This window comes from Metopolophium dirhodum, chromosome 5, assembly GCF_019925205.1.
Source record: "Metopolophium dirhodum isolate CAU chromosome 5, ASM1992520v1, whole genome shotgun sequence".
NCBI lineage: Eukaryota > Metazoa > Arthropoda > Insecta > Hemiptera > Aphididae > Metopolophium > Metopolophium dirhodum.
The window spans coordinates 8,029,933-8,056,288 of NC_083564.1; the positions used below are offsets into that span (position 1 = coordinate 8,029,933).

The window sequence follows — 26,356 nt, forward strand, 5'->3', positions numbered from 1 at the left end:
AACAATATGAAATGGATTCATTTTTTATCCATATTTTTCGTACCAATAGTAATACAATATACGGAAAACAAACATAGACGAGCAGCCGCGGTACAGTTTTGTAGATGAGAATCGAGTTTTGTAAACTTGAATTCATCCCATTGACAGGAAAAAAATGTCGCGTTCGCGCGTGATAAAATTTTATAATGGGAAAATGTTGATGCGATAAAAAGCGAAAAAAAACTGGTGTCAAAATAAAGTAACTTATACTATTTACGGTTAAACGGAAACCCACAACCATATGATATCGTTCGGATATAGGTCAATCGAAATTTTTATGATAATATCATATTTATTCGGAAATAATTTAGAGCTGAACTTCTATGTGATAACAATCATTTACACAATTGTGTTATATGACGTATTTAAATCTGATAATTTATACGCGTACCTATAAGGTAGAGAAAACGCAAGTCCTATGTATAACGTATATTATAATGTTTCCGTGAAAATGTATTATGTCTATGGTACAAATAATAATAATAATAATAATAGTAATAGATACATTTAAATTAATTGTTTTTTTTTTTTTATTTTTCTATTACAATCATTGTCGTTAATGCACTTTTTTTAAGTACGCGCTAAGATTTTAATGTACGAGCAAACATTTAATAGAGGTTTTTTGCAGTCGACGGATATACTATAAAATCGAAAACACTCAGTTGATGGTTATCTGCGCGAAGGATTTCAAGTGCAATGCACTGGTGCGCGTTTTTATTTTTTTTTTAATACGCAAAAAACGTGATTCTAAAGAGTACAATGTACATAATAATAATATATAGGTACATCTATATTGTTTGGTAAGGAAATAAATACTCGATGTTAAAACACAATATTTATGAAAACAAAAAGACAATATTATACGCATACACGAATAAATCGATATTTAGGAAATAAAAACAAAATCTGTGGCATCCACTAAAAGCATTGTATTAAAATATTATATAATATTATTGTATAATGTATATATAATATTTAAAACCGCTTTGATAAACTATATGTATGTCTATATTATACATATTGTTTAGATATAATATCGAGAGTCGTTTTCCGTGTTTTGACGGAAATGAGAAAAAAAATATTTACGAAAAACAAAAAATAACGATCGAATGACAATGAAACGAGATGCCATCGCCACCACTGTCGTTCGTTCGGGCCACGGATTGATATATATATATATATATATGATAAAATTATAAAATACTATAATTTCCGCGAAGAACACAATCGACGGGGTGGAGAACAACTTAGGATATTACACCGCGACAAGGACCGGCGCTCCGTTACCACGGTAACTCTGGTTTTGACCTACTACGACACCACCATCACCACCACCACTACCACCAACGTCACCTGCACTTCCACCACCACGACCACCACCAACCCCACAATCCGGTACTCCTACAACAGCTGTTGTTTTTGTTGTTGTTATATATATATATATACATACATACAGACTACGTGTGTGGCAGAGCACAGAAGACGTTTTCTTTTGTTTCATCGTGAGCATATAATATCTACGCAGCGTCGTCACAGGGCATTACCCATTAGCTAATATTCAGTGTGGGGTCGTGATTGATAAAAAAATTAACTGCATTTTTACACGAGAACACTGCAGTCTACAGACTTAATAAAATAAAATTAACGAAATACATTAAAACTTAAAATAAGTTAATACGTATCATCTTCGATTTATATAGGATTTCCAAAGGGAATTCTAAAATAATAAATACTATACCTATAGGTATAGTATATGTTAAATGATAATATATATAGGATTATCCGATTATATACTATAATATTAAACTGTGTACCTCTATGTCCTGTGACCTATTAGTACGTATACAGGAACGGTGAGTATGCGTTGAAAAAGTTTTTTAATATTTATATACAGGTGGGCAGTAAGCACGTCATCGTATTCTTCTACTTTATTCCAATCAATAACTTCCTTTTCTTATTCATATTTTTTTTAATTTTGCTTTCGTCAATTATTACTTTTTGGTTAGAAAAATTCAAATTTTTTTTTTTGTTGAACTCGTGAAAATCAAAAACCCGTATACGGAAGATTTACAATATCGCGCGCTAAACTTACTTTTTTACGCGCGGTGCATGCGACAGTGTCGGGTGCATTAGAATAACAGAGGTCAACGGAGTAGGTTATAGCCTATATATTGTGTGCTAGGTATATATAATATGTTTAAGCACACATAATATTATGTATGCGGTCATAGGATGTTACGCAATAATTGCCCACGCGCGAATAGAACGCTTTTAGCTTTACGATCCTATAGTATAATAGTATATATAGGTGTAGGTATAGCCGTATAGGTATCTACAATTATTGAATTATAGAGCGTTTATAAAACAAGCCGCGTGGTTCACCTGGTCCGGTGATACTAGAACATTATATAATCATTATTATTATAAGTTTAAACCACAGCATGGATCTAATATATTATGTGTTATAACGCGTGCGATGTTAAACCGCGGTGGAGCTGCGCACGCGCGTGCCCGCAGAACGACAAGAGGAGACAAAACCACACCGGTGGAGATAGCTGCAGCTGCGGAGTGCGGACGGAGTGTACACGGAGTGCGACGGCGACGGAGAGTTTAATACGATCGGTATACAGCAGCAGCAGTAGAGAACGAGGACATTTCGCAATGGATATAGGTAGTAATAGTATACGAGATTTAACGCGGGTGCATATTATATTATATAGAATAATAAACAGCAGCGGACCGCGAGATGGAGAGAGACAGCAGAGGGAAGTGAAAGCACCCCCCCCCCACCCCGTAATAACGGCCATACTCACACACATATAAATTAATATAATACGTATATACTATCGAATACCCACGGAATACATAATATGTAATAAGCACATATACATAAAATATATATATATATATATATACTACGCCGCCCGTGTATCAGCTTGCTTCCGGTCCGCTGGCCGAGTATCGCCGTATCGCGAACTTTAAATAACAACAAATAACAATAATATATGCGCGAGCACACACCACGCGCGCACATTAATATTATTGTTATTATTATTATTACTATTATTATTATTATTATTATTATTATTATTATTATTATTATTATTATTATTATTATTATTATTACTATTATTATTATTATTATTATTATTATTATTATTATCTCGTTTTGCGTAACCCGGGTGTGAGAAATGAAAAAATTTACAATCGAAAAACTGTCGGCCCTGCACCGTTTTGCACGCACGCGTATACATAACCGGTTGAAAAACGTTTTGGGGATAAAAAAAAATACACGAGTTCCACGATGTGAAATTGTATGTACCTATGTATATAACAATATTATATTATTATATTATGTTATGCTTATTTTTCGTGACTTTCCAAACAAATGCCAACGGCTCGCGAGATTATTACGATGAATTATTACGCGCGGCCACGAGATTTAAATACTATCCAGGCTCCATTATAATATATCATATTATAATATTATTACACACGCACAGAAGTGCAGAACACTAAAAATATCGGATAATATGTATTTTTATGCGTAAATAATGTATACGCTTCAGATGTGTGTGTGTGTGTGTGTGTGTGTGATGTGTGTAAAATGCGCATTACCGCAGAACGGTCGTTACAGCAATCGAGTTTATCGACTTCGTAAAACGCATACCGAACACTATACAACGGACGTAGGTGCCCGCCTATAATGTTTTTAAACAAAAAACCATATGAAATACCAATTTCGAAAAATATCCCTCTAATGGGTTTTTAAATTTCTATCGTCCAACTCTCATTTTCTCGGTTAGGAAGGAGACTACACTATTAAAATCAATATGATGACTCCAACCATACACAATATAGGATATTATTTATATATATATACATACAATGTACAGTTTATTGATTTTAAGCAACCAGTGTAGTTTATATATATATGTATATACAATAATACACACTCGTGACTATAATATAAATCCACGGGTCTATTGGAGTTATCGAGTGTTTAAAACGAACTACGAATGTAAATATTGTTTTGATGACCAAACCACATAAAAAATCATAAGTACTTATGGCACTCTTAATATTACATAATAAACGCGTAGATGACGTACAGATAGATATATAGACACAGTATTTATATGGTTTGGTCTTGAAAATAAAACCTTGATTTTATTTACAACTAATAAATATATATAATACGATATTACAAGTAATAATTACTATAACGTTATAATGGTATTGCTGTCGTATTACTATATACACCGTTGCATCATGTTACAAGATTCCTCCTCTTAGTTCACGCTTTTAAACGCATATCGCCTTTTTCGACATTCTCCGCTCGTCCCGATCGTATTCCCCACTAACTTACCACTAGTACTATACCTTGGATATAAGTTCGTCGTGATTTGCCAGGTGTGCTCTGCAGTGAATGCAAGAGTATGTCCTGTGGCAGTCCGGCAGATACGCCTGAAACGTCTTGACCATGATGATGCTCTAGTCAGCGGTACTCGGTTACGGGTTGAAACATGAAGTTCAAATGCATCCAGTGTAACTGAAATGTAACAAAACAAAAATCACATAAATTATAACGTTCCTGTGTAAAAATATATTTTGCTTTAATGAGCTGCTGTTCTGCGCAGTTCGTAAATAAAAAAAATCACATGTTTATGTATGCACAGTGTAAACACAACCGATGCAATATTATATTTGCGTCGTGTCGTTTGTGTGTGTGTGTGTTTTTTAAAAATATTATTCAATATATACTTGGTAGAAAAATTTCGGACTAGCATACGCCAGTCTAGTATCGATTTTAATAACATGTACGTACATTTAAATTTATTGCGCTACCCAAGGACAAACCAACTCCCACCCCCTCAAGTAAACTCGATCAATTTTTTTCCGGACTTCGCCGAAATGCGACACGAACAACGGTGCATATATGTGGTGGATAAATAAGACGATTCTGCGCCAGATTGAAAAGCGTACAATTCAAATACGTTTAGGTACATAATAACTCAAAGCTTTTTTGGTCCTAAACTTTCGAGTGTGTGGACTAAATATAAACGATCTGAAATAGGATTCAAATAGACTATAGAAAATTCAAGTACTATGTCCATTATTTTTGTATGCGCTATATATGCAGTATTTGTATATAATATATTATGATATTAAACGACGTATAAGAAATCTTATAATATAATAAAATATAATCTTGCTACAGTTAGCGACTATATAGTGGACAATTATAATATTATAAGCAGCGGGAAATGCGTGTCATATTTGCGATAAATGCATGTGCAATGTGCATAATAATATAATATAATTATGCAGTTGTACAGTTTTATCATTTAAATACGGGTTTTGTTCTTGTTCGTATAATTTAAATCAAATGCAGTGTTTACAAACATTTTCCATTATTTTTTCTTTGAATATAAATTGATACTTAGTGTTTCCTATAATGCAGGCGCATTAAACCGACATGGGCACTTGTCTTGCACGTGGAGATGGACAATCTCGATAGCATTATACGAGTAGAAAGATATTTAACATTCGAATCATAGTACTCTACTCGTGATCAAAAAACAAAACGAACGTTATTGTAGAGATTTAAAGTGGATTATCTTATGTAGGTATTATAAAAGCCTGAGAACAAAAATAAACGTGATTAAATTACGTTTTCTGTAAACTATTCTGATAAAATTGTTGTTACATAGGTACCTACAAACAATATTTTATTTTGAAAACTGATTATAATGTCTGTACGGGTCACTAATACAATTTGAATAAAATAAACGTTAAATCAGTAAATCAGTCTGTTAATTATCATTTTTATTTATACAGTCGTATATGTAATATACTAATATAAAATATCTCCAATTATAATTATAACAAAAGTTAGTTATTTATTATGGTTTAAAAAAAAACAGTAAATGTAGTAACCAGTATAATGATAATTTTCCAATTGGAAATAAACTAATGAGAATCAATATCATAAAATAAATCTAGAAAAATGAATTGATCTAATTAATAATTAATGTACCTATTATCAATAATAACATGCATTAATATTTGAACAAGAAATGTTACCTAGATTTGTTTTCTCTTACAAGTTTACAACTATAATAGTCATGACGCAACGATAAATTGAATAAAATAATAAAACTAGGTCAGAATTATAATATTAAAAACTAAATCTAAACAAGTTTTTTTATTCTACGGGTTTCAGCTGTTTTTTTTTTACATAATATCCGAAAGAAGACTTAGGTTACATTATTATTTGATATTTTCATTTTGAATTCAGTTTCCGTACCACATTTTACCCAGCTTATATACTCTTTATACCATAGTTCCTTGTAATATACAACACGTGCCCAGGCGTATTGTACCGAAATCCTTCCCATTAATATACATTGAAAACAATTTTTTCTCCTAAAGACCATAATAAAACGCTATGTAAAATCTGACACGGGATAGGAATTTTTAATAGAAATATAAGCCCATAAATCGATGGGATGAACTTACAAATTACGAAATGAAGGGTTTCAAGAAATGCGAAATTTATACTGCACATATAAAGCTTAAACACGATTGGTCGATCTAGTTCGAACGCTTGAGAGCCCACACATTGTTATTAAAACGATAATATCCTGCGCCCGGTTTCAATATTTTAGTTCTATAATCATGTGGAAAACGTGTATTGCCGATTTCATTTCTTTTAATACGCATTTAAACTCATTTTATACCTTTTACCGGGTCTTCGGAACGTTATATTCCTATGTCATTATACATTTAGGCTACATTTACCCGGGAACGTTTTTTTTGAAGTCTCCCATGGGAGACTATCTACAGTACAGTGTAGTACAGCTATAAGCTTATAAGGGTACTAAACTGACTATGATAAGAAATGAGAGAGATGTAACAAATACACACAAATGTTATGAAAAATGTTTGATTTAAATAATAATTTATGGACATTAAACGTATAATATCTATATTGATGGCTGTGACAAAACTGTATACCTTAACCATAAACCAGTGTAACAGTAGTATTTATCATTTATACTTCCTGAAGGAATTAGGCCCTGCGTTCAGATGCAGTATAGGTAGATCTACCATTCACCAGCTCCCCTTGCGCACGCCAATGATTTATAGTCGTATGTATTGTATGTTCAACGAAGGTACATACTCTGATCGATTAAGTTATTCGATTAGGATTTTTAAATAAAGAATACTATATTAAATTAGGTACGTACAATGTAAATATTATAGGAAATTTCGATATCACAGCACGTCATCCATTTAGACATGCAGGTATCCGCCGTTAGCCAATGGTGAAACTTTGTATACATATTGCAGGTGTGGGGTGCCTCCTCGAGTGACGAGTTGTCAAAAATTGTGTTTAAACGAATATAAGATAATAGTATAGTACGTTCGCCTACGACTCCAGTCATGAAAACCACGATAACAGTCACGACTAACGAGTGCGCATTGTTCTTCGATAATAATATTACTGCATAGAGTATACAAAATATAATATAACTATAATATATAAGACGGCTGTAAATAAGACATTAAGACGGTAGCGTTGCGCGTCGATTACTGATCATAGTATTGTATTATACACAATATGATAATGATATGTATATACGCAGACGTATAAATTAAACTATACCTTATACGTGGTGGTGTGCTGTAGCCTGTAACGGGTGCATATAATATGTCATTAACATTTCATTGGCTTCTGAAGCAAAACAATAGTCGATCGCACGCGCGATACTTAGTGCAATGAGTAAAAATCGTGTACGATTCTGATTGAATACAATTTTTGTTTTCGAAATAGAACCGCGACGACGACGACGACGGGACCAAACATATACGGTATATATAGGTAATATTATATAATACAAAAAAACACATCGACGTATCACCTAGCTACACTTCCTACGCCAGAAAGAGTTAATATGATGATGATGATGATAATAAAAAAAAATGTAAAACACGGTGCCCATCATCACAATACCTACAGCATAGGTATTATTTTAATAATATTAATATAATAATATGTTGTATTGTACGATTTCTCGTTGAAAAACACAGCCGGGCCACCTGGCTCCGTGCCCGCACAGCCCGCGACGATTCTTTGTTTCAGAGTCACGTAATAATATAACAATAAAATAATAATAATATCATATACGCGCAGGTCGCAATAAGTATCTTTTCGGCATTGTGCTTGGGGTCGCCGTCGCACACATACTCTGCACACCCGCGGTCCGGAAAACGCCGTGCTTTCATAATTAAATACGTTTTTTGTTCGTGATGAATAATAATAACAATATAATACAGCGAAACCTCGATAAATCCACGAATCTATCGGGTTATCGATAATTCGAGTTGTAGAAAAAAATGTTATGATTGTATTATTGCAATGCAGGGGCCAAGATATTCCTTCGAACTGTCCGAAATTCGTCTTATAGAAGTTCGAGTTATCGAGGTTCCACTGTATACAATATAATATAGTTTCGTTTATAATATTATATAGTTAATTGAAGTTATGAAATAAGGTATAACATACAATTTGAATAGTACCCCCGACATTCGAAGAAATCAATAATTTTGGTACCCATAATATGCATAAGTATTAATATATAACTATATAAGTATACCTAATGTCAGTTTATAGATCTGCAGATTGTCTGAGAAACGCAGATTGTAGTTTCGATTATTCGCTCGCCGGTCTTCGACCGTTGCGGGGGTTACCGTGGTATAATATAGATCCGTGACGCGATTCTAGGTTATGCTATTTCATAACAGAAAACGGTTCGCATGGCGATATTAATATAAACTTCGCGTGCCAGTCGCTGGTCCTCGGAGATTAAGTATACGAAAACGGGCGAGGTGTGCTCGTATACTACTCTCGAAGATTATCCGCGCGCGGATGTCTGTTTGACGCGACTATATTCCATCTTATGGCCGTTCTGCTGTTCTTTTTTTAGTCTACTTTGGCATATCACTCTATATTTGTTTCTGGAGTATTATTATTCCATAACCTCTGCCAAAATCGCTCGACTTCCACCGTCTAAATGTTTTATCGTCGTGTCGCGCATCGACTCTGTGATCTCGCCTGCTGCACATTTATATATTATTATTATTATTATTATTATTATTATTATCTCCTTAAATTCGATATGTTTTTTCGCCGGAATTTCGCATTTGTATAACTTGCGCGTCATACATCGTATCTCGTACTATCGACTGATATTAAAATATACTTTAATATTAATTAAAATGTTGTCCGGGTACATATAATTTCCACGGCAGTCAATGCCCAGTGGCACGTGCGGCCGCTAAAAAACACGTGGTCGATCCGTGCGCGACGACTGCAGCAGGCAGGCGGTTGCCATTATTATAATTATTGTTGTTATATTTTCCGGCAATATAAACGACATAAATTATATTATTATGGTCCGATGCCATCCGTTAATAACTGCAGCAGTTGTTATATAATCACCGTAGTCGAATTATCATAAAATATATTACCACAAAACGAATGTACCAAGCAAAATCCCCCAAAAAAATAATATAATAATATTATATGGTAACGGGAGAATGACAGCGAATCAGGGTGACAGATGTGGCAGCCAATATGAGAAGTTCAGAGCTATAGTCCGACGGGTGTGTAGACACATATTCGTTGTGACCGAAAACGTATGTACTTCTAGAGGCCACAGAGGCCACAGATGGGTCACAAACAGACTGACGTTGGAATTAGCTTAACAGTTGTGTCGCCGCAGTGATGAACTAATATTACATCGGTGAGGGTATGTATGGGGGCTGTGTTAGCCCCGTTAGCCTGCGATAAAATAAGTTTTATTCAATATTTATACTGAGGTAAATTATATTAACTATAACATCTATAATAATTGAATTACAATATCGTTTTAAATATTACGTATCTACCTAACCTTTTTTATATTATATTTTAAATTAAAACATTTATCTTACACCCTTGAATATTATGTTCTTAATGATCAAAGTGTGCACGTTAGGAAATCCGAAATTCCAACTATGTAATATCTCCCTTTGACAAAATCATTATAGACAGCAACTGTATTATAATAATATATTGTCTCGTGGCGATACACGCTGAAGGAATTATTAATATTTCATTATATACATATAAGTGTAATATTGCAACTATAGTGTGAGATAACCGTGAAATCACAAAGATTCATAGATGATGTAGGTACTTTATAATAATACATAATATCGACGCGACGCCTGCACACACACGGACAATTATAATAATATTTTCTATCCTCGAAATTCGTTTGCGGAATAGATAACAATAATATTAATGATATATAATAATATATATAATATTACAGGTACTGGCCCTACGCCTCCGTTCGATTTAGCTATTGTTCTACGCGATGCGATCTATACGCGCGCGCGCGCGCGCGCACACACACACACACACACACACACACACACACACACACACACACACACACACACAGTAATATATTATTATTTCATATATATAGGCACTATTATATGCGGTATTAGTCGGGCAATTTTTTTGTATTGTAATAATGGGTCCAAAAATAAAGTCGTGTGCGCATTGTTCCGCAGCAGCATTCGCCTTTTAGCGATCGTTTTACGGCGTTCGTATTGTGCACCGTATACAGAAGTCGAAACAAAGAAAAACTATAGAGACGCTCACTTAAAGGGCTTCGTTATTCGGCCACCTATAATACTGTATAATAATAACACATAGGCTGCAAAACGAACCGTATAATAGCGAACTCTCTGTGCTCACATCGTTGTATAGGATATTGTTCACCAAAAGATTATAGGGATATCCCTAACACAATAATATAACGTGTAGATATCATGTTTCTGCAGAAATTGTAAGAATACGCATTTGTACCTACGGTCGAATTTCATGTCGAATCGATATCTAAATAACGGACAACCTGGAGATTGGCTGTTTAATTTATTTTGCAAAATCCGCATGGTTTTTCTATTTTATTTTGTCTCAAAGTTCTAAAAAATTCATTAATAATTAATGAGGTGTTCTATATACGTTGCAACTATGTCATGTAGTTAGTAACAGATCAGATTTCGAGTAATTCAATTTCCTTTACGAAAAGTTCAAAGTAAAATTCGAGGAACGACTTTAACGAGGTCTTATAACTTAATCTATATCTATGTATATCATATCGTATACAGTTTGTACTCAAATCTAAATAAATCTTTTGAAACTAAGTTCAAAATGTTTAATAAAATAGTCAACATCATAGTAGGTACCTATTTTCTCCAAACGTGCAACGTGTGACTTAAACCTAGTAAGACATTTGAAAATAATAACATTAACAACATTATACATTTATGTTTTATTTTTCATACAGATCTGGTGTATACTGAATAGTATAAATAGTATATAGTAAGTGGACGTGAAGCATTCAAAAATCTAGTTGGAGGAAGTATATACATTATATAATATATATATATTTTTTTAATTTTTATTTATTCTTCAAGAAGATAATGGGCCCCACTGAACATGTTCGTGTGGGGGCCCAGATATTGTTAAGTCTTAGGTACGATAAAAAAAATGTTGTGTTGTGTTGCAATTTTTAACAAATCGATATTATTCTGGTATAATATTACAGGATGCGGGCTGAAAAAAGATCATGGGACAAAATATAGATACGACACGATAACTCCGTGCATTGTACAAGTTCGTCATATACTTATATAACCAAAATATAGTGATAAGACCGTGTTAGTAACTATATATACGTCTATCGAGATTCATCCTACACTACAGCCGAAAGCGAAAATCGCGTTTTGACATCGGAAAATTTCAACAACATTATCGTATTATACAGGCATATTATTATTGTGTCGCATGTCATATTTCATAGGTACCTACCGGGGGAAACTGCAAAAATGTCCGCAAGGCCACGCAAGTCCATCTGCCCCCACGTAATTACCGCCACTGGATTATAATAATATATCGCGGTATGCGAACACGTCGTCGTGGGTGTCAAAAAAACGATGTCGATGCCCGGCCAGCCAGCCAGCCGCCCTTGATTTTATTTCACAACCGCGTGTTCGGGTCCGTCGTCCGTCGTTATTGCACCGCCAAAGTCACGGACGAACGACACCGTCACCGGGCAGGTGCGCGTGTACACGGTGTGTTTTATCGCTGCAGACAAGTTTATACAACAACGAACGTTTTACAGCGAGACGGCAGACTTGTCGTCCACGTATTATAGGTCCACCTGTATACTTACAAGTCGGGGAGGGGGAGGGGGTTGACGATACAATAAAAGCTATTTTTACACATTGTATACATTATAGGTCGGTACCAGAAGTCGTATACGAGTGTATTATACGCACTCCAGGTGCAGCAGCTGATGCCCGTAAGCAGTAAGCGTATAATATAAAATATTTTGACACGAGCTTGCAGCAGGTTACACTATACAATATAATTTGCGGACAGACGACGGACTATATTATGACGGTGTCATCGGACGAGACAGCTAATGCCATTTGCCACCACCTGCGTTTCGTCGGTCGACAAACTGCAGACGGTGTGCAGCGTTCTGCGTGCAATTATCATGTTATTATATATGGTGGCGGTGGCCGGTGCGGGGTATGTAAATTATGCAACGTGAGATTTCTTTGTGATACAATGTAGGTAGGTAGGTATCGAGTATTATTACCGACACGGAGGTGGTGAACGAGTCGACGGGCATCGACTACCGTTTTCACGCGATTCGTGGGTTTATTTTTTATATATTATATATATCCTGCTGCATGCGCCTGCAATAGATGTAAAGAACGGAGTTTGCAGAAATCCGCACGTTTTGAAATAGTTATATGTAGGTACACTACAATTAACGCATGGACCTCGTGAGAAAAATCGACTCGACTTTCCTGCAGGCTTGCGATTATTTTTTATCGACCGTGCATGATGTTTACGAGGAAACCAGCCATCCATCACACTGCAGCTGCAGTTGAGTTCACTCTCGAATATAATATGTTACAGGTAGTTAATGTTAACGCAATTGGATAATATATAGTTTTTATGAATATGCAAAATGCGCACATTGGCTAATGTTGACATCATTCGACATTTTAACAATATGATGCATATGGAGGTTGATATTTATACATATGATACCTATATCGTCTCTACCAATCTTCACTCCAGCTCATAAATCACCGAAATCCAAATGTGTAGGTTTGCAGTTAGCAGCTAGGACTAAATGTCTGAAAACCTTCCCCATCGTCGCGAAAGAAAATGGTGCCGCGACTTAGTATATACTTCATAGTAATATTGGATAGATGAAAGTGTCTTTTATTAAACGAACAAAGAATATGTTTATTGTATAAAAAACAGAACCCATAGATCGTCAGCTATGACAGTTAAAATAAATAAATATATACACTAAGTGTAACAGAAGACATAACAAAAAAAAAACAAATGATGCTACTTAAACCTATGATAAAAATTGTGAAATTCATATGGTTAATAAATAATTTAAGAGATTTACTTATATGTTGGGAAATTCCCAAAACTAATGCGTTGAAAAAAGTTATTATGAATGACTATACTAATAAGCTTATACGTTCTAAATTAATTTACTCAAAGAAATATTGATATTTTAAAAATTCTAAAAAATAAACTACTTTACTTAGATAAATGTTTTACCATCAAAATTGTTCTTATAATCAGATTTACAAATTTACTATTTTGAATTTTTCCAGTACTTCTATAGTATTCAAAAATAAAAATATTTTTTTTATATACTATACGTACCTATATAGCGCAAGTGACTATAATTAATATATAATATATATAAAAAAAAATGTCTTAAATATTTATTAGAACAAAAGTTATTTCATCTGCCAGGTCTTCCTGTTACCCCCTGTATATACGCTTATATTATGTATTTATATACACGGCATTACTGCATTCCGCTGCAGTGTTGTTGTTTCCCGGCCACGGCCGAGACGGAACTACGGAAATGACGAAAACCATTTACCACAAACGGGCCGCGCACATCATTAGGAACATTTTGTAAAGGAAACCAATACGACGAGTGACGACGACGAACAAGTGTGTCTCTTTGTCGCCGTAGCCGAAACCGTTTGCGATGTCGGCCTCCCCCCCTCCCCCCTCCCTCCGAACCGGTGGTTCATGTCGTAAAATTTCGAATTCAAATTATTTTAACCGTGTAAAAAGAACGATTTCAGTGAGGCATGTCGCGCGCGCGCGGTTATGACAATACTTAGGAGCACGGCGGGCGGGGAGGGGCGAGATGCGATGACTTACCTCTCACCCCCTCCAATCACCATCCCGCAGCTGCAGCACTATTCGATGTGGTGACATTGTAGTATGCAGCATTCGTATAATGAATATATCATACAATACGATCGTACAAAAGAGCAGATAATCGTAATATGTAAGTGCGCCTAATTTCGGAAACGGCGTCCCGAACGGATACGAAATCGGGAGCCCAACAGCAGCCGTTGTGGACTTACCGGTACAAATCGGCGTTTTCGCTTCCCGCTCGGAACACGCGCGGAAAACTGCGCAAACGCCGCATAGTATGTACAATATAATATCGGTTAGTATAATATTATACCGCAAAGTCGCAGAGATGATAAAATATATTGCGTGGGACTTTCGGCGAAACGAAATCCAAGGTGTTCGCCGGCGTCGGTTAGTGCCGAAGAAAATATAAAATATTAATATATTACATTATATCCATCACACACCTAATTAAACCGCAATAATAACGTTGTAAATTATAACATCGTTATACTGTCGTTATACCATATGGTTGTACATCGATAGCATACCATTATATAGCAAACGATAATAATATAATACCTTTATAGCGTTTAAATTCTCCGTTTCTTAAAGATAATATTACGTGAATGTTCATCGTTACCGTGACGACTGACGACGGCACCTCTACAACATACAATACACAATATTGTATTGTGGGTGCGTTACGCGCGGTCGAAAGTCGAACTTCTTTCGCGTATGCAGTCTTGGGCAGTATTCAGAATAACTTTTAAACACTTTTCCCAAAAACTTAATATATTTACAATACCCAATTGTTTTCCTTGTTTTTCTGGTGGTTATTTTTGCAATACTACATACACATTTTACATCGAGTATCGACAACTTAAATTATACATTATATTTAAGAACCATTATATAATATAATAATGCGGTGGCGCTAGTTTCCAAATTTAACCGAAGAAAAGTACCTACCGTTGGTTTAGTATTTAAAACAAAAAACGTATATTTTAAAAGTATTTGGATAAGTATTCGAGTATTTATTCCAAATACTTTTTGAAAGTATTTTACCCAAGTCTGCGTGTGTGATATATTATATATGATATGTTTTTGTCGGAACGTGCACAGCGGAAATAATTTAATATAATGCACACGCATACATATAATATATATGTATATATTATAGTAATATAATACGTATGAATATATTATTACGATTATATATCGAGACGGCATGTGCAGCAGTGCACCGAAAACTGTCATGTGCCACCAAATAAAGGTCATCTGATAGAAGCTATCGTTCTATTACTATTATTGTCGGGTATTGATATTATTCTTTATAAATAATAATTTATACGAAGTAGTAATACGCGTTTGTACCTATATATAATATGTACACGCAGAGTTAGACCAATATTATTATTGCATATATTGTTTGGCATTGTTTCTTCGTTAAACTGCACTGCAAGTACAATAATAGTGTACAAAACATTCAAAGGAGGAGATTCGTCATAATTTACGGCGAACTCTATATTACATACGAACGGGTAAACGGGTAAAATATTATTATTATTTTTCGGGAAATTTTAAATCGTGTCATTCGAATGGGTGGGCCGGTAGCTACGACGACAACACAGGCGCCAGAGACGTTTCGCAATACACTCAGAGTCCGGCCGGTTCCGAATGTTAATTCGAATACTCAAAGCTATAAATTCATAATAACTACATTATAGTAGAGATACGCCGACGGCTGTTTTTCAATATTTTAGAAATAACACGCAGAAAACTTCAAGGTGCATGGTGTTTGTTTGTGTATTCGAGCACAACTATTACTATTAGGCCGTTAAACATCATACTATCCATACTGTTTGTATTTGAATCAAAATAAATGTTAAATTTGTGTTTGCCATAAGCATAAGCACACCATAAGCATTTTAAAAACCAATAACAAGTTATTGATTTCGTATTATGTATTATAGTAATTGTGTTTTATTTTCATAAAATCGATTACCTATACACTGAATGTTACTACGGTGGGCAAATATTATATATAGATTAAACGTATTAATATTATACTGTTCAAATATTATTCACGCGTGCATCATACATCACTTGTGATTATTAAAGAGCTAAACATTTGTATGTATTTTTTAGAAACTACGTCAATGTGTTTGTCTATGTCGGCAGGGAATGATCTCGTCCTATAACTATGTATTTGACAATCGTGCAATATTTACGATTGCGAGTTTAAGACAAAAAAATAAATAATAGCGTGTAATTAATTGTTTATTATAATAGTAACTTACTATAAACTAATATACTATAACATTCGAGTCTATGTAAACAGCAGTTAACAACATAATCCTATAGAGGACATTAATCGCTACTACTTAGTTCACGTCGGCTGGTTTAGAACAACATTATTGAATACCGTCGGTATTATGAAATACGAACGTGTAGTTAAACGATAAAACAACTCGAGATAATCGTTAAAATAATATAATTATAAACCGAGTTAATTGTTCGCTGATTAATGTATATTTTATTGTGACTTGATATAAGTTATAATCACAGTGCAGTAATATAAATTATAACGATTTTTTGTTAACTACGTGTATGGTAGATTATAATATGCAAACAAAAGTAAACAAAACACTATAGTGAGTAATAATTAGTGATCAATAATTTGAAATTCGACGAATTATATTCCAATAAACCGCGGAAAGAAGATATTATAATGGGTCGAAGCGTTCATCGACACTGCTCGTATCGTGAATAATATTGTGTTTGTGATGCTCGAAGTCGGAACAAAAACACAAAATAATATAATATAATACGAATATTATAATATTTTTTTTTTTTTTTTTTTTTTTTTTTTTTTTATTGGGTAACCCGCGGCAACATAGGCCATTGGGTGTGGGGAGGGCACTGTAGGTTTTATATTGGGTAGGTTTGGTAGGTTTTATATTGGGTAGGTTGGTACACGTGTGTGTTGTGTTTGGCAGAATTTCTAATGGGGCACCCGTAGGTTTCTGCCGTGCCCCGGGGTGGGGGGATGGCGGCACTTGTTCTCCGGACACCGTGACTTGCACGGAGAAAAATGCCGCCCAGTGGTCGAGGATCGAACTCGGACCGGCTGTGCCGAATCCGTCGCGTTAGACCACTCGGCCACCTCGTCCCCCCTATTATAATATTATTGTTGTACTGTATTGCAATGGTTTTTACGCGAACACACGATATTTCTGGTGTTGGTAGAGACGCGTAATATATTATTATAATATGACGCATGTGAAGTTAATTATTGAAAGTAGTATACCAAGCGAACACAAATCGAAATATAGTATAATAATATAATATAATATTATAGCACAAGTTCTATATTTATTTTAATTATTCTTTTACAATTATTTAGAAGAGTGGCCTTCGGTCGTGCCATTGTATACGCAACGGCGTTTTAATGTATTTCATACGCGTTTTCAAAAGTGAATTAACTCTCGTGAAGTATACCTACTAAGGTATATTACGTATGTACGAGTGCAAACGGTACCTAATGCGGACAGGAAAAGTTAAAAAAAAAAAATTCACACACAATTAGTAATAATAGTTACACAACAACGGTATTCGAGTAGGTATATTACCGGAGAAAACACATCGCGATCCGCACACGACGGGCAACGCATAGACAAATACACCTATTACGGCACGATAATATAGTGGCCACACACAAATACCTATAATAACTGCACGACAGTGGTCGCTGAGTGATTTTCTTCGTTTTTCCGGGGGGGAGAATGTATGGTAGTATATATATATTTTTAGCTTTTAAATAGGTAAATGTTTGTCGCTTAGGTTGGATTTCTGGCAAGAAAAACCGAGAAAAACTCAAACGGTTCGGAAAAAATAACCTCACGTGACCTCCCCGCCGACCGACGTCCGGCGGTGGCGTCGACCGCACAAAGCAGCGGTATTGCGCGCCGCCGCCGCCGCCGCCGCTTGTTTTATATTTTTTCGCTGGACTGTGGCGGCGACGGACGGCGGCGGCTGTCAATGCCCTCTCCAGGTACGCCTGCGACTCGGGCGGCGGTAGGGGAAATCGCGTTGTATTTAATAATAATATATTAATGTATAATACATATGAAATACAGACGCGCGCGCCGCCGCTGCCAACGGATTTTCTCGGGCAAACGACGACCGCGACGACGACCGTGATAATAATATTTTATTTTTTATGCACATCGCGGCCGGAAACGAGACGACCGGTCGTGAGAGTTTTCGTATTATATGCATATATTGTGCGACCAAACGAAATACTATGATGGTGTAGAGATTATAATTATATGATTATGTTGTGATGAGTAACGTATACGACGGATTTCGGCATTTCGCGTACAACGGTATACCACGAGACAACGGTGTACAATGATACATAATTATAAACATAATTTAACGTTGGACGATATATCCGACGCAGCAACGGCGTCCTCCGGTTCGAGAGCTCCCCCTCAGCATATACACCGCGACGTCGATTATCGTTATTATTATAATTACGCGGAATTCGCAATATCGTTATCAATGAGATATCGTTTTTTTTTTAATATCATGAGGTGTGCAAACTCGGTTATATATTTATTTATTTACTGGCACTTGAGTAGCACTCATTGTGAACAGGTCAACACTCAAAAATGTTGCACCGCCCCCGTTAAATCACTACAATACTTTGCTCTCACAAGCCCTAATTTTTTTTTAAAATGTATTTTAGGCAGTTGAAAAAAACAACGGGCAAAATGTTTACCCCGAGCGAGTGAATGACGCATAAAAAAAACACGGGAGTAGTTAACTAGTTAATCGTGTGATTTGAAAATTATCGTTGAGTTGAGACACTTGATACAGGAAAGGTTACTCAAATTTTCAATACAACAAACATGTTTGGAAACACACTACCAATACTTCAATAATATTATAATCATATAGTGATAGCACCCTCTTAAAATTCTCTAACACCACCCAACAACCCTTAATATTTGGTCAGGTCTACCAGACCTGTAAACCACTTGTTCAGCGCCACTATAGGCGGACCGCGCAGCAATACCACCGTGGTACACTTCTCAACAAACGATCACATGCGACATAATATTATTATACCACATAAACTATATACAACGAATGCCACTCACAATATATGGAATTCGCTTAGCATAATGTTGTGACTTGCCGGTCATTTTTAGTTTTAGTGTGTGTGACCTATCGGAAAAAAATTTAATTAATATGGGAAATAAAATACAATATAGGTATATTATATAGTACCTATGCCGTTTTCAAATGTAAGTAATATTGAAAAAAAAATTATTATTAAAAACTATCGTACCAAAAAATAAATAAAATAAAGATATAATTTTAAATTATATAATAGGTACGTGGGTCTAAACTTTTTTTACATCTTCCAAAAAATGTGTGAACAAATTGTTGGAATTTTTTGAGTGGTTGCTTTTTATCGAATAATAACGTATTCGTTGAAATGGCGTGCTAATAGATTTTCATTAGTTCCGTGTCTTTTTAAGATCTTAAATTTTAATACTGACCCTAAGCGTTAAATTGTGTGTATGTATATTAACCCCATTTGCAGGATTTTCAATATTTTCTAAATTAATGATATAATATATCTTTAAGACTGCAGTGGTATAATTACCATCGATCAGATACTATATGTGTATAGTATAGCCCCACCAAAATTTCTCTCTACATATAATTGCAATTAATATATTATTTTTATGTCAGTCTGTTTATCTTACAACATTACTATGTATATATTATTCCTGATGTATAATGATAACAATATTAACGTATATCATAGATTTATTTATTTATATATTATATGTGCAGATCATCCGATTTCATATAATACTATTGCATTTTGTAAACTAAAACGTACATTTGTTCATTTTATGAATACAAATTATAACAAATACATAGGTGCTTAATACAATGTATTGTATATCTAATGGAAACAGAGTTTAATGATTTGATCGAACGTTAATGAGCAGTATTATAATATACCCAATCCCTGAAGCCACCATATTCACAGCGGAAACCCAAGCTATTAAAGAAGCTTTAATATTCGGAAAGTCAACATTCTCAAATAAAATTTTAATAATCAGTGACTCCCTAAGCGCCCTTCTAGCCATCGAAGCACCGAACTCCTCTAACGAGATAATTTACCAAATCCATAGCACCATCACGCATCGACCCACAAAGCAATCGAATTCATGTGGGTTACCTCACATACGGGCATCCCTGGAAATGTCAAAGTGGATATACTGGCAAACGATGCAATCACCTCGACCTCATCCTCAATCATTGCTATTCTTCCATATACCATGACGTAAAAAGATGTATACACACTACCAATATGTTAAAAAGATAATCACTAAATGGTATACTCAGCCCAATGCCTCTAGACGTTCCGAAATTATCAATACCAGAACAAGAATCGGTCATACCAACCTCACCCACATACATATCATAAAACACGAAGAACAACCTCTCTGTAGCCAATGCAACGAACCGCACTAACACCGAAAAACGTAGTCTTAGAATGCCCGCTATATGTCAACGCAAGAAACATCCTCAACCAACCTTCATCGATGTGAGAACACAACACGCACTTGATCCATAGCTTCTTCAAATCCATCGGAATCGACAAAAAAACTTAATATTAAGATAAAACTACATAACTAACAAAATATTTACTACTGTAAAAACCATTTATCCCATAATTATGTAATCTTAATTATCCATTAATAATGATGTAACCACAACTACTAACAGGCTAATGACCTAGCTGTTGAAGCCTTTATTCTCAATAAAATAAAAAAAGATGTCGCCTGCACACTTTTCCAAAACGGGACAATGAGGTCTCTGAAAACGTTTTCATATATCTTAACGTCGTGGACGAATGAAAAAAGTGTTTTGCGTGTAAGTAGTTTTTTTTCTGTACAGCGCGGAAATGAAAACGTTAAACAATCTTTGAACAGTTTGAACGTCGTATTGTATGCACTGCTGCAGCTGTAGTTGAACGGATTCTTACATATTATTATTTTGATGGGACTTTTGTGCGAATAACGATCCCAACCACTGAACCACTTTAACAACTTTTTTCTTTTTAATTATTCTCGAGTTTCAGATTTTACAAGCGTATAATATGTATAGACCCGATACTTGTATATACGCATACGTACAACATAGGTACCTCCTATATACAGTTACATAATTTTAAAATGTGTCAAGTCGACGGCGCACAAAGGCCGTTTTCAACACACGGCCAGTGCTATATATATATGTAAAAAAAAAAATATGAATATTTAAAAGCACTTGGAAAAAAAACGCACACCGAAATACGACGTACGTACGCGTATATAAATAAAATATTATATTGTATAACTCTGACAGCTGAAGATTGGCGAATATTGCATATTATATATGTCTCGGAATATAAAATATGTAAGCGCGCGGCTCGAGTGCGAGTGCAAATTAAAATATGTGGACAGTCCATCGTTGCCGAACGAATACGCCCCTCGAAAAAAAAAGATTATTATTAGCTTTTATTCGACGCAGAGGAAAAGAAAAATAATATTACCGCCGCCGCCGTCGTCGTCCGCACGAAAATGTAGTGCACGATGGTCAACAATTTTCTTCATGGTCAAAATAACGTTCAAATGCAGCAATATTGTTATGCATACGTACCACTTGTATACAATTCGATATTTCATTATAATTTCATTATCAAGGTTCAATGGCGCGCGCGCGTGTGTGTGTATTGGTGTGACTATACTAACAAAAGGCGGACAACAATGAATATTGAGTACTTGAGTGACTGTGGTGTGCAATATTTATAGTTGCGGGACTGCCAATAAAAACACGGCCAACATAATATTATAATACCCGAAAGCTTCGAGGAATCGGAAATTTTTTACAGCTCTATGCACGCGCAAATTATTGTTCGCTTGCCGACCCTTCGATTATTCTTCGGCCCACGAAAATAATATCGTAGGGATTCATTAGACCAAAAATAAATACCTATTGGTTGTATTTTCAATAATGAACTGTGAAGGGTAACTACACTATTGTAAGCCACTGTGTAGGTGTTTTTATATGTATAATAATATTTCGGTACCTACGTAATCAATTTCGTACAGTAATACAACGCACGTGTACCTCCATCTATAAATATTTTATTATTTTTGACATGTCAGAACGAACCGAGATACTTTTCAACAGGGTCCTGCAGCCGTCAAAGTTTTGACATTCAGACAAACTTTGTAAAGATATATTATATAACGGATTATACGGTAAACGAAACTTTTGGAAAGAAGTTATGAAACATCAAATATTAAAGTGGATAAATGCAAGTAAATTTTTAAAACGCGTTGAGAAAAAAAAAAAAATCTTGTGATAATTAAAAGAAAAACCGTATTATATGACCGATAAGAGAAGGTTAAACTAATAAATTGCGTTTGTCAAATTGACTCTATTTTTTAGATATATGATTCTAATTTATATTATACAGCTTAAACGCCTAATAATTACCCAATTAAATACTCAGAATAATTCTTGGTATACGGCCACTGTTGAAGCTGTGATACAATATATACACGTGTTTTAAAATACAGATAGTTATATTATGTATCCATTAATTTATACCAATAATTACTCTGGTAATTTGTATTTTATATTATAATATTTTATTATATTAGATTATAAAAATAATAACATGGATAATTACGATTTATGACTTACAGTTAAGACTTGAGATTAATGTCACAATTGACAACAAATAAATGTTAAATGTTTGACACGCTGTTCGTAGAACTGTCGAATTAAGGTTCTACGTATTTTATTTTCGTGGCGCCTTCGAGTGCTACATAATAATAATTTATATAAATGCATAGGTATCTACATTTCTTGGAAACTATCTACCGTAGCTATCGTAGTTATATGTTACAACAGAATACAGTTTTCCATATTTGAATTATTTAGGTACTCACCTGTTAAAATATATAATAACATCACGATTTTAACCTTAATTATACACAAAATACCGTGTAGTAACAAACACGCGGATATAGTCGTTATATAAAAAAAAAAAACACCACAATATAGATATGGTTTGTTTTTTTTACATCGTCGAAATGATATTAACTCAGAAACAGAACAAAACAAAAATGTTTCATTTAATTAAAAAAAAATAATCTATTAAAATGATTTATGGCTTTTTTTTTATTACTATATCGACAATAATTACCATTAGAAATCGATTTAAGAACAAAATGGTTACAATATATATATATTATATATTATAACCATATTCTATTATTATGATTTCTTGTAGTTTTAATAAATATTATGTAATTTTATATACATTTTTACTATAATGTAAGATACCTACATTGATATTATTTTAAGTGCCTACATCATGGCCTGTTTAGGCTACGCATGCACGTCATACTGCACGGTAATATTAATGGGTTTTTAATCGTTTGTTTAAAAGTTCACAACAATAACACGTTGTAAGCTCGATACAAAATATTATAATTTTACTGTTGTAAGACTCAAAGCATAGCAAGTGTACGTAAGTTATCAGTAAACAATAAACCGCTGCTGCTGGGAGATTGAAAATCGTTTGCTTAACAATTTATAACAAAAATCAAAGGCGGTTATCATTAGAAGAAGAAAAAGAATGTTTCCCCTCGCTGCAGTACCTACGCGCTCCTCAAATCGCATAAATACATTCATAACGATTTGAACGATATGGTCCTTAAGTATATGTATAGTACATATTTAAAGACGTCAAAAACCCCAAATTTGTTGAAAATATTCGTTATATCAAACGGACAAATTTAGGGAGAGCACACAGTCACTGAAGTTATACCAATTATTTGGGCAGCTCGGGGAACCGCGTCAAATATCGACGTTTCCGTCGTGGGCGATAAATCGCAAATACAGGTAGTTAAGTACGTGACAGAAAAACAACAGCGGATGCTTTGGAGAACGAAATACTAATATTATAACATAGCGCGTACCTATATACTCTTTGGCCTTCGCGCGATAACCTGCGTGCGCGCCTACCTCTATACCACAATATTACCGCAGTTGTATGAAGGTGCCCCCATATTATTATATATTTTTTAACACGGATTAACAAAAGCAGAATATCCCAAGCGAAAGCCCTCGTTTCTGGCATATCATGTACATAATAATTTATAACGTAGAAGGGTCACGACGTCTGCACGGAGAACCGGTCGATCTCGTGCGACTCGACAGTATACATATATACATGGGACGTGCAGCGGCGTATACGACTGGTATAGGTACGCCGCTTCAAAACGAGTTGTTATCGAGAAACGCGATGGACCACCGAAAATGAAAAGAAAAAAACCTACCTATAAACAATATTGTAGACATCATCAGATTATTATATTGTACCCAGAGGAGGACTCAAGGACCATGGTAGTAGTACCCATAACGCGTACCTATACATTTTACACGGCTTATACGTCGCGTAGGTATATATGCTGTATAGTATGTGTAAAGTTCCCCCCCGTCGGGGGGTCACAAACTAGGTCGGACGAAGTATAGACGACTGTTGTTATAGGTGCCCGTGATGCTTACCCTCTCGAAATGACCCACTTTTTTTTTATACAAAATTAATTCCAGATGACGGAAGTCTGCACGTCGTGGCATAGACTGTATGCATTGAGAAATGAATGCAGATGTAGAAAAACGGTAGCACCAACGTGTACGTAGAATACTATATAACCGCAGCTATATAATATAATATAGGTAATCACACTGTCAAATGGATACAGTTCAAATATTGTTATCCGAAAAAACCCATTATTCTTTAATTGGTATGACGTATATAGTACAAACTACAAGATAATCCATTTAAGCGTCAATACTCATCGTTATTACGAAAAGTATTGACTTTTGAAAATGTGTTTTTATCAAATATTAATTTGATGTCGTCGTGTAAAATATTATTTAAAAAAAAAAAAATGAATAGTTTTTTTTGAAAAAAAATGTTTGTTTGTAACGATGTATGAAAAAAACAAAAGTTTATAACAAAATTAAAATATTTTAAATAAGTCAAAATTTTTCGAAATAATGATGGAAGAGTGGAAGGCACTCAAATGGATCACCTTGTATAATTATAGTAATTAATCTTGTCGGAAAACAACGGAGAATACGTCATTTAAAATGCAGCCAGTGATGTTAAGACAATAATTTATATTAATGCTTTATACATATTATATATTATTATGTCTACCCCATTTGTACGAAACCTAAACACATTTCGTACAATAATACGTTATCGAGACACACGACTTTATCCCGGTCGTCGAACGCGTAAGTAATGGAAATATATATCTTACTAGTTGTAAAACAAGGCACCTACCTATACCTAACTGTAATTTCGCTGCAGGATAGTTGTACCTATGTTCTTTCGTACACGTATAAGAGGTACAGAATGGGTTGTTTAATTCAAATGTACCACTGCAGCCAGTACAGCTGGTACCACCCGGGATAGGTACCCCCTACCTTCGTGTACACATATTATATTATATTCGTGTTTAAAGAAAAAGAAAATATTATTATTGTTTAAGAAACTGTTTTTAGTTTTTACAGTCGTAAATCGGGGGAAAAGTTTGTAGGTACCTACTATACGATTATTTTCATATTATGTAATTAAATACTTGAATGTATAGGCAATAATAGTATATTATTATACTGTATGAAGTTTTTGTAATATAATATTGGAAACTTATTCACTTTGAATACGCGGATAACCGTAAATAAAGTTTGATAAGTTCTGTCAAAGACAAAAATGCGCAGGTAAAATTAAAAACATACGAGTTAGTAATTACAATCATTACTATTATTACGAGTTCATGTTTTATGTACACACAACACATTATAAATTATGAAATTAATGTGTCG

General features: G+C 34.6%; 1 protein-coding gene across 1 annotated transcript in view; it reads right to left on the reverse strand.

Moving 5' to 3' along the window:
• LOC132944405 (protein yippee-like 1) overlaps window positions 1-26,356 on the reverse strand; it is a 49,107-nt gene that overhangs the window by 20,984 nt on the left and 1,767 nt on the right. The window contains exon 2 of the mRNA XM_061013725.1: window positions 4,423-4,591. Coding sequence (XP_060869708.1) covers window positions 4,423-4,524 — 102 coding nt within the window. The 5' untranslated portion in view covers window positions 4,525-4,591. The remainder of the gene's footprint in view (window positions 1-4,422; window positions 4,592-26,356) is intronic.